Source organism: Numenius arquata, chromosome 6 (assembly GCF_964106895.1).
Source record: "Numenius arquata chromosome 6, bNumArq3.hap1.1, whole genome shotgun sequence".
NCBI lineage: Eukaryota > Metazoa > Chordata > Aves > Charadriiformes > Scolopacidae > Numenius > Numenius arquata.
Genome location: NC_133581.1, coordinates 29,997,032 through 30,010,407, shown reverse-complemented (window position 1 = coordinate 30,010,407; position 13,376 = coordinate 29,997,032). Strand labels below are relative to the sequence as shown.

Genomic DNA, 13,376 nt, shown 5'->3' with positions numbered 1-13,376 from the left:
AGTTGGGGAGGTTTGCTGCATTTGATCACAGATTCTCTTCGATAAGTCGAGAGCGTGCTGATGAAAGGTATCGAAAGCAGGTAATTACTGCTTGGAAGGACTTCACGTGAGCTTTTCTCTGTGAATGGTGTATTAGATATGTGGCTTAGGCACCAAACGGGGAGGGCTCCCAAGTGAATTGTGTGGTTGGAGTGATCATCCCTGTAACACAGCGCAGGCAGTAATGCGGTGCTTCATCGTTAAGCCCTGAAGTTTGGACTCGGAGGAAGAGTGCGTCTCTGGAGTTCTCTGTGCAGGTGATTTTTGCAGTTTGTGAATTTTGCTTCAAGCACTTGTTCAGAAGCTGACGAGGGGCTCAGGAACCCCTGGGGCATGTGTTGTGGGGTGACAGGAAGCTTACATTTATAGAAATTGAAGTAGTTCCTGGTAGGAGTACCGTTTCAATGGGAGTTAATGTGTCTTAAATGACCTGGGGATTGTTCTGAGTATGAGAGGTTGTTGCTGCCAGCACAGCTGTCTGTCAGACTGAGGTGTATCTGTTTAGGGGAATAGTCCTAAGCAGGTACTTGTTTAAATTCCTCTGTAGAAAGGCAGAACTTGGTGGCAGTTGTTGGCCTTTAAATTGGGAGGAAGCATGGATGCTGTACGCAACCCACTGAATGCCAACCTGTCTCATCTAGCCAGTTCCCAGTTTTAGTAATTGGATGATTAACCTGTTTCTGCCCTGTCTGGTAGGATTAATGATAAACTGGGTGTGTGTGTGTGGGTCTTGCACAAATCCCAGGTGCTGCCAGCTGCAGGCAAGCTTTTACGAGCGCTCAGCGGACTGAGCAGCGTTTTCAAGTCTAGTACGCTGAGCTCTGCAAATTAGCTGGGCTATTTGGTTACTTAAGAGCCTGAAACAAAACTAAACACCATGAAAATTCTCAACCTAGGATTTCTTTTCTGGGTCTCTTAGAAAAGAGGCCCGCTTTCTCAGTAGAACTGACAAATCATGTGGTGCCCTTGGAAATATTCAAAATTTAACTGGTCAAGGCCCTGAGCAACCTGTTGTAAGTTGTCCTTGCTCTCAGCAGAGGCAAGCAGGGTTGGACTAAATGACATCAAAGGTTTCATCTGACCTAAATATTTCCAATTCTGATGATTCCTGAATAAGAGCCTTTCTATCTTGGCAAAATTCTTACTAGTATTGTAGCTGTTCCTTGTGAGAATTTGCACTGCTCTTGTAAAGCAAAGCCAACGCAAATAACTGGAGTAGTCCTTATGCTCTAACCTTGATGTAGTGAATCTCCTGTCCTCCTGTGATCAATAACCTCCTCTTGAGGTTGCTTCATTACTTCCTTGAGAAACCATCATGAAAGTATTGATACCTGGACAGATGTAGACTTCTGGCTCAAATCTGGGCTCAAATCTAAGTCAGAAGTCTGACCATATTTTAAAATGTCTCTGATGAAAGATAAGGTGGTAGTTAGCACTTAGGATAATTGACATAGTAAATAACATAAGCTTCCTGCCACCCGTGTATCTTCTTGCATTCTTTGCTTAGGATTTCTGCCTAACCAGGTTGGCAAAGGGGAGCGATTAGACTTCTTCTCAGATTACTTCTGAAAATAAACACTTTTATTGAAATGTATTGTGTGGAGGAGACTTCTGCAGAGTAACATAGTATGTATTTTGAATCTGAGGGTGGTGTGTTTTCCCAGCAGCCAGTCTGATCCTGTTTGAGGTGTCCTTACTTTGGCACCGAGACGTCCTCCTTTTAATGTGTTGGGGAGCCATGAGACCTGCTGCTCCCTAAGGGGCCAGAAGCTCAAGGGGGGGATAGCATGGCTGCGGGCAGGGGCTTGCCTGTCAGTCCCGAACTGCCTCCACGAGGTTAGCTGGGCAGATGCAGAGATTACAGCCGGATTCAAGCAAGAGTCCAGATAATCAGGAAGGCTCATGGTGATGAGGCGGGTAAAGTTGGGAAGTAGGTCTGTAGGTCAGGCAGGGTCAGGTGCCCAGGCAGGCCTGTGGTGACGAGGCCAGGCTATGGCTAGGCAGGGCCATCAGCTCTGGTGTGGGGGGTCAGGATCAGCCCTGGTGAGGGGAACCATAGTCAGGCAAAGACCTGGGATGGCCAGGCAGTGCCATGGGGATGAGGACAGGCTGAGGCCAGGTCAGGACATCAGCCTGTGGGTCAGCAGAACCCATCACCAGGCAGGGCTCTGGTGGAGCTGGAGACCATTCATACGGTCCAATGAATGATGAGCATTCCTATGGCATCACTGGGGCAGGGACTGATGGCCCTGGCATGGGCTGAAATGGGTCTCCTGGACCACAGGCAAGGTCAGGGAGGTCCTGGGCCAGACCAGGCAGGGGCAGTAAGGCCTGGTCATGTCATCAGGGCCCTGACAATGAGTTGTATTGTCATTTCTGTTTCAGTGGAAATAACTGCTGGTTTCTGGTTTGAGTTAAAACATCAAAGCCTGAAAAGGTACAAAACTAACAACTGTTAGTGAATGCCCCCTGAATGGCAAACCACAACACTCCATGTGTTTCAGAGTCTATATCTTCCCAGGAGATGAAGTTTAGGAAACACTTTTTTTTTTTTTTTCTGGTTGGAGGATTACGAATTGTTCAGATTATGGGGTGATGATCTTTAACAAAAGAAGCATTTGAGCAAAGCAAAAGACTGCTATAATGCATGTTCCACAGAGAGGATTAGGTGTTGCCTAGTAAGTTGTTCTCCATTCCCACTGATTTCTGATTTAGGTGGGAGTAAAAACTGTCGTCTTGTTGTCTTTGATGTAGCTAACGTATGTGGAGCAAGGGGTCTGGGGAAAAGCACATTATTTGCCAAGGTCCAGTACAGGTAGTGTTACCACAGTAGCAATTTCTCTAATTAAGAAAGGCAATTAGTTACAGAACTTTATTTTGGAGGTTTATAAGAATGTGGCAAAACAGTTTTTTCCCTTTGCATCTCACATGTAAGTAGTAAGCCATATATTATAGGATATACATTAAAAGAAAGTCCAGATACCAAGAGGTTCAATGGATTACTTTGACATCAGTGTCTTGGTTATGTTTTGCTGAACGTAAGATCATAAGGAATTAGGGAAAGATATTTTTTTTTCCTTCGTAACCTCCTCCCCAAAATTGCTTGTAATTAGAAGGCTATATAATAGTTTTAAATAACTTTTATTTGTATTTCTTTTCTCAGCCATAAGAATTACTGAGAACCAGCTGGAGTAATACCATGAGTATTTTCTTTCATACAGGATATCATGGCAGCCCATCAGGAGAAAAAACCTTCTGAAGAAAGAAACCGCAAAAGCACCCAAAATGGTACTCAAACATCTCAAGTTCAGTGGGGAAGAGCATGGTGAGAGAACTGATGACCCTAATTAGTCATTGTATTTCAGATTGGTTCATACTTATAGATGCTACATACCTTTTAAACTTCACCCTATTAATAACAGGTTGTTGAATTGCCCTTCTGTTGAAAGCTCATGGATAGTGAGCTGTGGTAGCCGATGCCAAAGAAGAGTTCTTCAAGATTTTTGTAAGATAGAGAGCTTGCCAGATGGCTTGGGTTAAAACATGGTCATCCTTGGAAAAAAAAAAAAAAAGGAAAACACATAATAAAAATCCGTAAAATTTGCAGTTCCTTCAAGGACTGAACAAAATATTTCCTGAGACTTGGAAAACAGGCATCCCTCCGTGGTATTGCCAGGTGACATCTCCTGCTGTAGCAAGATCTATGACTCATCTCCCTGTTCTCAAGGAGTTGTGCAAATATTAGTATTGTATTGCAGCTGGAAAGAGCCACGGGTGTTTATGTGGCTTTCCACTACAGGCAGCGTATGGTAGAGCAAGTTCAACTTCTGGCTGTCCAGGGTCTGTCTTTTCTGTGTTTCCAAGCTTTGCATAATATTCTTGTGGTTCTGTTGACACTTCCAACTGAATACTCTACCAGTTGTACCCGTGACTGCCATCAAAAACATGAAGGCTGTAATAATACTCTGATTTTGGAGGGGAGATAATCTATTCTGTTGCTCTGATCAACTAGCATCGTTTTATAACAGTTTGTGGTCACATATGTAACATGCCAGGTTTTTTTATAGCTGTTTGACCCAAAGAAATGTATGTGTCCTGAAAACATTTTCAGTTTTCATCTGGTTAGTCTAGAAAGTCCACTGAAAAAATTGCCTGACTTAATCAAACCACTGTTCTAACTGAAAGCTGGGGGGAAAAAAAAAGCTCTGTTTTGGATTACAGGGAGGTGGACTGGTTTTCTTTGGCGAGCATCCTTTTCCTGCTGATGTTTGCACCACTTATCGTATATTACTTCGTAATGTCCTGTGACCAGTACCAGTGCTCTCTGATTGATCCAGTCATTGACTTGCTCACGGGGAATAAACATCTGTCTGACATCTGGAACAAGACTCCTACACTGACCTATAGGGCTGCTGGCATCTATACCCTTTGGGTTGCTTTCCAGGTACGTTACTGAGTTACCATCTATATGCTATGGCTGGCTTTTAAAACAGCTTCTTGATTAATTCTTTTGCACAAAGGATAATGGAATGTCTCACTGGTGTTTACTCTTTGGTGTTTCTCACTTTCCATGGCTTTTTGGAATCCAAACAAAGCTTATGCACTTGAAAAATAAATACATAGGGAATATACACAAATATTGCCTGTGACGCATTGCTTGAGGTGGTTTTAAAGAAAAATCAACTATGTAACAACAATACCCATTTGTTTTAAATTAATACACAGTAAACATATCCTGAACTAACACTGCAGAAGGGATGATAGTTTCTATAAACAGACAGGAAAAGAACATTGAGGTATGAATCATAGAATCATAGAATGGTTTGAGTTGGAAGGGACCTTAAAGATCATCTGGTTCCATCCTCCCTGCCATGGGCAGGGACACCTCCACTAGAGCAGGTTGCTCAAAGCTCCATCCAGCCTGGTTTGAACACCTCCAGGGATGGAGCATCCCAAGCTTCTCTGGGCAACCTGGGCCAGTGTCTCACCACCCTCACAGTAAACAGTTTCTTTCTAATATCTAAATCTCCCCTCTTTGTTTAAAACCATTACCCCTCCTCCTATTGCTGCACTGTCTCATAAAGAGTCCCTCCCCATCTCTCCTGTAGGCCCCCTTTAGGTACTGGAAGGCTGCTATAAGGTCTCCCCGGAGCCTTCTCTTCTTCAGGCTGAACAACCTCAACTCTCTCAGCCTCTCTTCATAGGAGAGGCGCTCCAGCTCTCTGATCATCTTTGTGACCCTCCTCTGGACCTGTTCCAACAGGTCCATGTCCTTCCTGTGTTGAGGACTCCAAAGCTGGACACAGTACTCCAGGTGGGGTCTCACCAGAGCGGAGTGGTGCTCTCTCCCCTTAAGAGGCCAAAGTCTGCTCTCCTGTAGTCCAGGGTAGTGAGCTTGCTGCACACCGTCCTCGCTGCCCTAAGGATCTTGAATTCTACCATTTTGTGATCACTGCAGCCAAGGCTACCCTGAGGCTGACATTCCCCACCAGCCCCTCCTTGTTGGTAAGGACAAGGTCCAGCATGGCTCCTCTTCTTGTTGGCTTCTCTACCATTTGGAGAAGAAAGTTGTCATCGACACATTCCAAGAACTTCCTCAATTTCTTGTGCCCCACTGTGTTGTCCCCCCAACAGATACCGGGGTGGTTGAAGTCCCCCATAAGGACCAGGGTCTGTGAACATTATGCTACTCCTGCCTGTCTCTCAAGGGCCTTACCTGCTCTGTCATCCTGGTCAGGTGGCCTGTAGCAGACCCCTACTGTAACATCCCCTGCCCCTGTGTTCCCTTTAATCTTGACCCAAATATATGAAATACAGCTTACATTTGTAAAATATCTTCAAAATTACCAAACCACGCTGATTTTTTTTTTTTTTCCAAATTAGAATCATAGAATCATAGAATGGCTAGAGTTGGAAAGGACCTTAAAGATCATCTAGTTCCAACCCCCCTGCCATGGGCAGGGACACCTCTCACTAGAGCAGGTTGCTCAAAGCCCCATCCAGCCTGGCCTTGAACACTTCCAGGGATGGGGCATCCACAACTTCCCTGGGCAACCTGTTCCAGTGCCTCACCACCCTCACAGGAAAGAATTTCTTCCTTATATCTAATCTAAATCTCTTCTCTTCCAATTTAAAACCATTGCCCCTTGTCCTGTCACCACTCTTCCTGACAAAGAGTCCCTCTTCAGCTCTTCTGTAGGCTCCCTTCAGGTATTGATAGGCTGTTATAAGGTCTCCCCGGAGCCTTCTCTTCTCCAGGCTGAACAACCCCAGCTCTCTCAGTCTGTCTTCATAGGAGAGGTGCTCCAGCCCTCTGATCATCCTCATGGCCCTCCGCTGGACCCGTTCCAACAGGTCCATGTCCTTTCTGTGTTGAGGACTCCAAAGCTGGACACAGTACTCCAGGAGGGGTCTCACGAGCGCAGAGTAGAGGGGCAGAATCACCTTGCGAGACCTGCTGGCCACACTTCTCCTGATGCAGCCCAGGACACGGTTGGCTCTCTGGGCTGCCAGTGCACACTGCCTGCTCATGTTGAGCTTCTCATCCATAAGCACTCCCAAGTCCTTCTCCTCGGGGCTGCTCTCCAGCCATTCTCCACCCAACTTGTATTTGTGCCTGGCAACCCCAGGCAACGTGGGTTGCCACATCCCAGGTGCAGGACCCTGCACTTGGCTTGGTTGAACTTCATGCAATTTGCACGAGCCCACCTCTCCAGCCTGTCTAGGTCCCTCTGGATGGCATCCCTTCCCTCCAGCGTGTCAACTGCGCCACCGAGCTTGGTGTCATCAGCAAACTTGCTGAGGGTGCACTCTATCCCACTGTCCATGTCACCGACAAAGATGTTAAATAGTACTGGTCCCAGTACCGACCCCTGCGGAACACCACTCGTTATTGGAAAGCGACTTACGTATACCACAGATTAAGTTCAAAATAAAAGGACTTGAAGCTAGTTGCCAAACTGTCCTGCCTCCCCACTAAAAAAGGATGACAACCATACATGAAGTACATCTTCAGAATTGTTTAATATCTTGGATGTATTATTACTGTAAAATCACAACAGCTTAATCTTGCCATATTTGCTTATCCAATACTTAATTGAAACTGTTGTGTGTTACATCTGGTACGTGTATGAAAGGGATAGTGGTTTGGGGGGGGGACGGGACTGGGGTTTGTCTTGTCTGTTTTTGCTGTTAATACGTTCTTTCTTCTAGGTGGTTTTGTACGTGTGCATTCCTGACTTCTGCCATAAATTTATTCCTGGATATGTAGGAGGTGTACAAGAAGGTGCCGTCACTCCTGCTGGTAAGTTCTTCCTTAGACTATATGCACACCATACAATCTTTTAAAATTATAGTATTTCTCCACTTACAGTCTTTTGTAGCCCATATGTGTCTGCCTCTCACTGTTAGTTAAACTATTGATATGGCAGGCACCACACTGGTACTGGAAAAATACAGATTGATAATTTTGGTGCTTAAAATTGACATTGGACTATTGCTAGTATTTGAAAATGCAGTTGCACCTGCTGAAGCTAAGTTAACCCATGAGACTTGAACAAAATACGTGATATGAACTAAGTGTGAGAAAGGGTAACTTGTTACTGTAGTCAATTTTAGGGGAGATTCTAAATTCACTGTTTAGTGAAGCAAGAGTAAAGAGAAAAACTCAGCCTAACAATGCTTGATGGTTACAGCAGTCTGATGAAACTTGTGTAAAATTGGGAGGGTGAGGAGCGTGAGGCCATTTCATGAGCACTCAGTGGAGCTTCTATGTATTGTATGCGTATCCATATTAATAAAAAATAATGCAGTATCACAAATATTCAGTTTTTTCTTCATGTTTTAGGTGTAGTGAATAAGTATGAAATCAATGGACTTCAGGCTTGGATCATTACCCATGTGCTTTGGTTTGCAAATGCCTATTACTTCCACTGCTTCTCACCTACCATCATTTTTGACAACTGGATTCCTCTCCTGTGGTGTGCCAATATCCTGGGATATGCAGTTTCCACGTTTGCAATGATTAAAGGCTACTTTTTCCCTACCAATGCCAAAGACTGGTATGTGATTTTTTTAATGATGAGACAATGCTAGGTAATTGGGCATAAAATTGAATGCTGCATGGAGCAATAATGACAGAATATATTTTACTGGCACAGATAGATAGGGCAATATATGACTGTAGTTCTTCGCTTCATTAGCACCATCCTCTGTGTTCCATGCTATATGCCTTGTGACTGGCAGCCTCAGTGTCACAGATACATCCATCCTATTTGTGGCAGATAAGTAAGGTCATTGTCAGACTGTTCAAAGTGTTACTAAGAATAAACTAGGCTACCTCCAAAGCTAAAAATTATCTCCACTAATGTAATGCTTTGGTTGGATCATTTATTGTTATCTTGCACAACATATGGCTTTATGATTTTTATTGTCATTACATCAGGTGCCTTGGGAAATAATCTGAAATGCATAGTCAGAATAATAATTACCTGTATTTGTATATAACTGCGTACATTTCTATTTTTTTATGCTTTCTAGCAAATTCACTGGCAACTTCTTTTATGACTACATGATGGGGATTGAATTTAACCCTCGAATAGGAAAGTGGTTTGATTTCAAGCTTTTCTTCAATGGACGCCCTGGTATTGTAGCTTGGACTCTAATTAACCTTTCCTATGCTGCTAAACAACAGGAGCTGTATGGTCAAGTAACCAACTCCATGATCCTTGTCAATGTCCTTCAGGTAAATTCAGAGGAGGGAAATAAGAAACCAATTTGGAAATAAACTAGTATTAAAGTAGGAAAATTGAACTTAAACAGTTTTTCCTGGCTTGGACAACCTCATTCAGTGATGATGCACTGGGACTTGCTTCTTTGGACACCTGTATTCATTTCTTTGGACACTGGTAGTCACTCAGAGTGCCACTGTAAATACTCTACCGTAGTCGTTCAGAGTGCCACCAGTGGCATGGTCATGTCTGCACCCACAGATTTCAGTGTAAACCTAAATTAAGAAGTACTTTTCTGAGCCTATGTTATGCAAACTGGCATAGCCTGATCTTGAATCCGAAGGGAACAATGACAAATTCAGTGGCTTTAGTTGGATCAAGATTGGGCAGGTTTGTGGTTGGTTGTTTTTTTTTTTTGAGGGCAGCACTGTACCTTACTTCTTAGTTTTACTTTGTGTGTGAGACATGCAGAACTACAGAAGTCTGCACACCTAAAAATAGCCAGTCAGGTGCTGTGCTTTCTGCTGAAGAGACCCCAAAGTAATAAGTACCAATAATAGTTTGAATTTGTTCATTGATACGTGTAAATGGGAGCCCACTTGATAGAAGCTCCATTCCCCTTCTCTATAAACATACAACTCTTCAAGCTGGAGAGAGGGACGGGGTGGTCAAATGTGAGTGTGCTTCTGAAGTGTATGTCCTTATAGGAGCATGCTTGCCTTAGTTGGCTTGGTTAATATTGCCTTACATTAATTATTAATGCTTTATCTAGATGGAGTATATATCTGTGTGATGTGGTCTTCTTAAAACCCTATTTTTGAGGTGTTAACATAAAATCACAAGTCTGGTTTGCAATCACAGAATGATATGGGGTTGGAAGGGACCTCTAGTCCAACCCCCCTGCCAAAGCAGCTCCACCCAGAGCAGGTTGCACAGGAATGTGTCCAGGCAGGTTTTGAATGTCACCAGAGAAGGAGACTCCACCACCTTCCTGGGCAGCCTCTTCCAGGGCTCTGCCACCCTCAAAGTAAAGAAGTTCCTCCTCATGTTTAGGTGGAACTTCTTATATTCAAGTTTGTGCCCATTTCCTCTTGTCCTATCCCTGGGCACCACTGAAAAAAGACCAGCCCCATCCTCTTGACACCCTCCCTTTAAGTATTTGTAAGCTTGATCAGATCCCCCCTTAGTCTTCTCTTCTCTAGACTAAAAAGACCCAAGTCCCTCAGCCTCTCCTTGTAAGAGAGATGCTCCAGGCCCCTCATCATCTTTGTAGCCCTCTGCTGTACCCTCTCTAGCAGTCTCCTGTCCTCCTTGAACTGGGGAGCCCAGAACTGGACCCAGTGCTCCAGATGGGGCCTCACCAGGGCAGAGTAGAGGGGGGGGGGATGACCTCTCTCAACCTGCTGGTCACACTCTTCCTGATGCACCCCAGGATGCCGTTGGCCGCTTTGGCCACAAGGGCACATTGTTGGCTTATGGTCATCCTATTGTCCACCAGGACTCCTAGGTCTTTCTCCTCAGAGCTGCCAGTACAGAAAGATTTGGCTGATGCTATTAACATGATGACTGGTGACAATGCTATGGTATTAACATTAAACTATTCTGTTTCAGGGTATTTATGTTTTGGACTTCTTTTGGAATGAAGCCTGGTATTTGAAAACCATTGATATCTGCCATGATCATTTTGGATGGTATTTGGGCTGGGGAGACTGTGTTTGGCTGCCTTACCTCTATACTTTGCAGGTAAAAATGTGGTACGACGCATGTTTGGGCTAAAAAGAAACTCTGCAGAAACATTATCCCCAGCAGTTTGATTTGTATCTTAAGTTTTTTCTAGGAAGTCTGAATGTTGAGTAACCATTACAACATGTAAAGATTTGCTTGTAGGAAGGCTTCCTGTCTGTCTATAGAAGGGACATCTTTTCCTCTCCTCCCTTTCCTTTGTGCCCTTTTCTGTTACTGTCTGTTGTCTGTATACTGTTATAAATCCTTTCAGTCGCTCTTTGTACTCCTCTGTGCTGAGGGTTTTTTCGTGGGTGGTGCTTGCTTTGGGTTTTTTGTTGTTGGGTTTTTTCCCCCTGCTGTCCTGGTTTGTTTGCATTTTTGCAACTTCTTTCTTCTTCTTGTTACACCTAAGAAATGCAATTTTGGAGAGAGAGAAAATGTAGGATGCAGAGTTTTCTGAAAATTTTCCATGGTTTTACTGGTAGGGTAGATTTTCCTATTCTTTCTACTTACCTGTTCTAGGTCACTGTGGGTCAAGGAATTTGTCTGGTATCCTGAGCATATACTTGAAGTAAATTAAAGCATATATTGAAAGTAAATTGTCCCTTTTTTTTTTTTTCCCCTGTTCCCCAGGGTTTGTATTTGGTTTATCACCCTGTCCAGCTGTGCACAGCTAACGCCATCGGGATCTTGATGCTGGGCTTGATTGGCTATTATATCTTCAGAATGACCAACCACCAGAAGGACCTCTTCCGTCGTACAAATGGCAACTGCAAGATATGGGGGAAGAAACCAGAGTATATCGAGTGCTCCTACATGTCTGTGGAGGGGACCAAGTACTACAGCAAACTGATGACCTCGGGGTTCTGGGGGTGGGCACGCCACTTCAACTACACGGGAGATTTGATGGGCTCCCTGGCCTACTGCCTGACTTGTGGGTTTGACCACATCTTGCCTTACTTCTACATTGTTTATATGACTATTCTGCTAACCCACCGTTGCGTTAGGGATGAACACCGTTGTTTCAGTAAATATGGGAAGGACTGGAAGCGCTACACTGCTGCAGTGCCTTACCGCCTCGTACCGGGAATATTTTAAGGATAACACAGAATCCAGGGGAAAGAAAAAAGAATTTTTTTTTTTTTTTTGAGATGAAGAGAGTTTATCCACACAGTTATACTAACACTTTGTGAAGGACATTCACACTGTTCTGAAGGAGAAAAGATGGCTGGAGAATAATCCCTGCTGTACTGAAGGAACATGCAGGCAGACTGTGTTTAAAGTAAATGACATGAAGCACTGAAATGGCCTGGTTTTTTAGAAGACTCTTTTACCTGGAACTTTTTTCCCCTCCCTCTCTCAAAATTAACTTGGAATTGAAAAAAGTTGCATGTATTGAGAGTCCTGAAATCTCCCAATGCTGGGAGGAGGCCTTACCCATCAGAGTAGCAGGGTTCTGGAACCAGTTTCTAGTGACTTAGGAGAGGAGGAAAATAGTTGTGTGATCTGTTTATGAAAGAAGTTGTATGATGGTGGTGGCTTGTGACAGTCATAACCTACAGTCATTAACTCCCCGAAGGAGGTTTTATTGTTTGTTGCTTTTCAAGAGGTTAACTGGGGAAATGCTGAACTGGGGAACCTGATCCTAAACTGGTATATGGGAAGATTGTTATAATCCAATACAAATATTTGTGAAAGCTGGTATAAAGGGGTATAGCTCAAAAGTTATTTCCCAGCACCTGAGAATATGGTGCGTGGCCAACTGAGCATTATTTTGATACTGAAACCAAACTTGCTTTGTGAAGATACTGAACGTACATTCATTTCTTTAGTGTGGATAGAAAACTTTGTTCTCTATAATTTGTATAAAATCATGTTTGTAAAAATTTAAGAAATAAATTCTTGGTTTAAAAATCAAGTAAAAAGTACTGCTAATTTTCTCTTCAGCCATTTCTTCTCTTGTTAAGATAGTTGTCTTTCAAAGATACTGGATTAAAAAGGAGTTCTTCAAAAAGAAGAGCTAGTTCAAGAATGCATAAAGGAGAAACAATTCAAAAGAAGGAGGGACCATGCATCTTGTTACAAGCTTGGTAGTTATGTTCAAGCTAAAAGACTCTTATTTTTTTACTTTTGCACATAAATATACATTTAGTTTTTACAGTAAGTAGGTAACTGTGTAAATTGGTTTCTTGTAGGAGCTGCCAAATGCACTGATCTTCATTGCAGATTTGAATGGGGTGTGTCGGTGAGTACGTGTTTTGGTTTTGTTGCAGTCCCCTCTGAAAGGATGGTTTTAGCAGGACAAAAAGGGTCTCCGCAAACCTAGAAATTAAATGTATCTTGTAGCTTGGCTTTGTTTCAGACCTGGCTGTAAAGCACGTATAGAGATGCTGCCTTAAAGAAAGTTCTTATAAACTTAACTGTAGCACCAGTACTATTTGTAGACTTCGTAACTGGTTTATCACTATCTTGCAGATAACAATTTCAATACATCATAGTATTGTTAGTAATGGAGGAGGAACGATGGCCTTAGTAATAGCACGCTCACTGGCAACAGAAGTATTGCTGTGGTAGAACATTTGAACTTTGCACTTCTATGAACAAAGAGGACTCCTAATACAAATACTGAAATAGGAGGTGGGGGGAAATCAATGCTGATTGCCTTTACTGAAAATGCATAGCTCAATACCTTAACAGTTCACCAAGGGGCGAGGCTTATAAAATGGTGGATCTGAGAGAACTTAGTTCAGAGGAAGAGAAATCTGAAGTGTGGGCTTCTAGGACTGTTGAACCCCATCAGTCCCTGGCACTGCATTGCTTTAGGCTGCTCCGACTTTGTTGGAGTAATTGGATAGCTTCTGTTCTCGGCTTCCCTAAGGCCAT

At 43.4% G+C, this 13,376-nt stretch overlaps 1 protein-coding gene across 1 annotated transcript; it reads left to right on the top strand.

Moving 5' to 3' along the window:
• The first annotated feature begins 3,266 nt into the window (after nucleotides 1-3,266).
• On the top strand, nucleotides 3,267-12,426 carry DHCR7 (7-dehydrocholesterol reductase). The gene is made up of 7 exons (XM_074149279.1): nucleotides 3,267-3,364; nucleotides 4,261-4,483; nucleotides 7,252-7,342; nucleotides 7,886-8,099; nucleotides 8,578-8,782; nucleotides 10,380-10,511; nucleotides 11,127-12,426. The coding sequence occupies exons 1-7, from the start codon at nucleotides 3,267-3,269 to the stop codon at nucleotides 11,589-11,591; spliced, it is 1,428 nt and encodes a 475-aa protein (XP_074005380.1). The 3' UTR covers nucleotides 11,592-12,426.
• The last annotated feature ends 950 nt before the right edge of the window (nucleotides 12,427-13,376 follow it).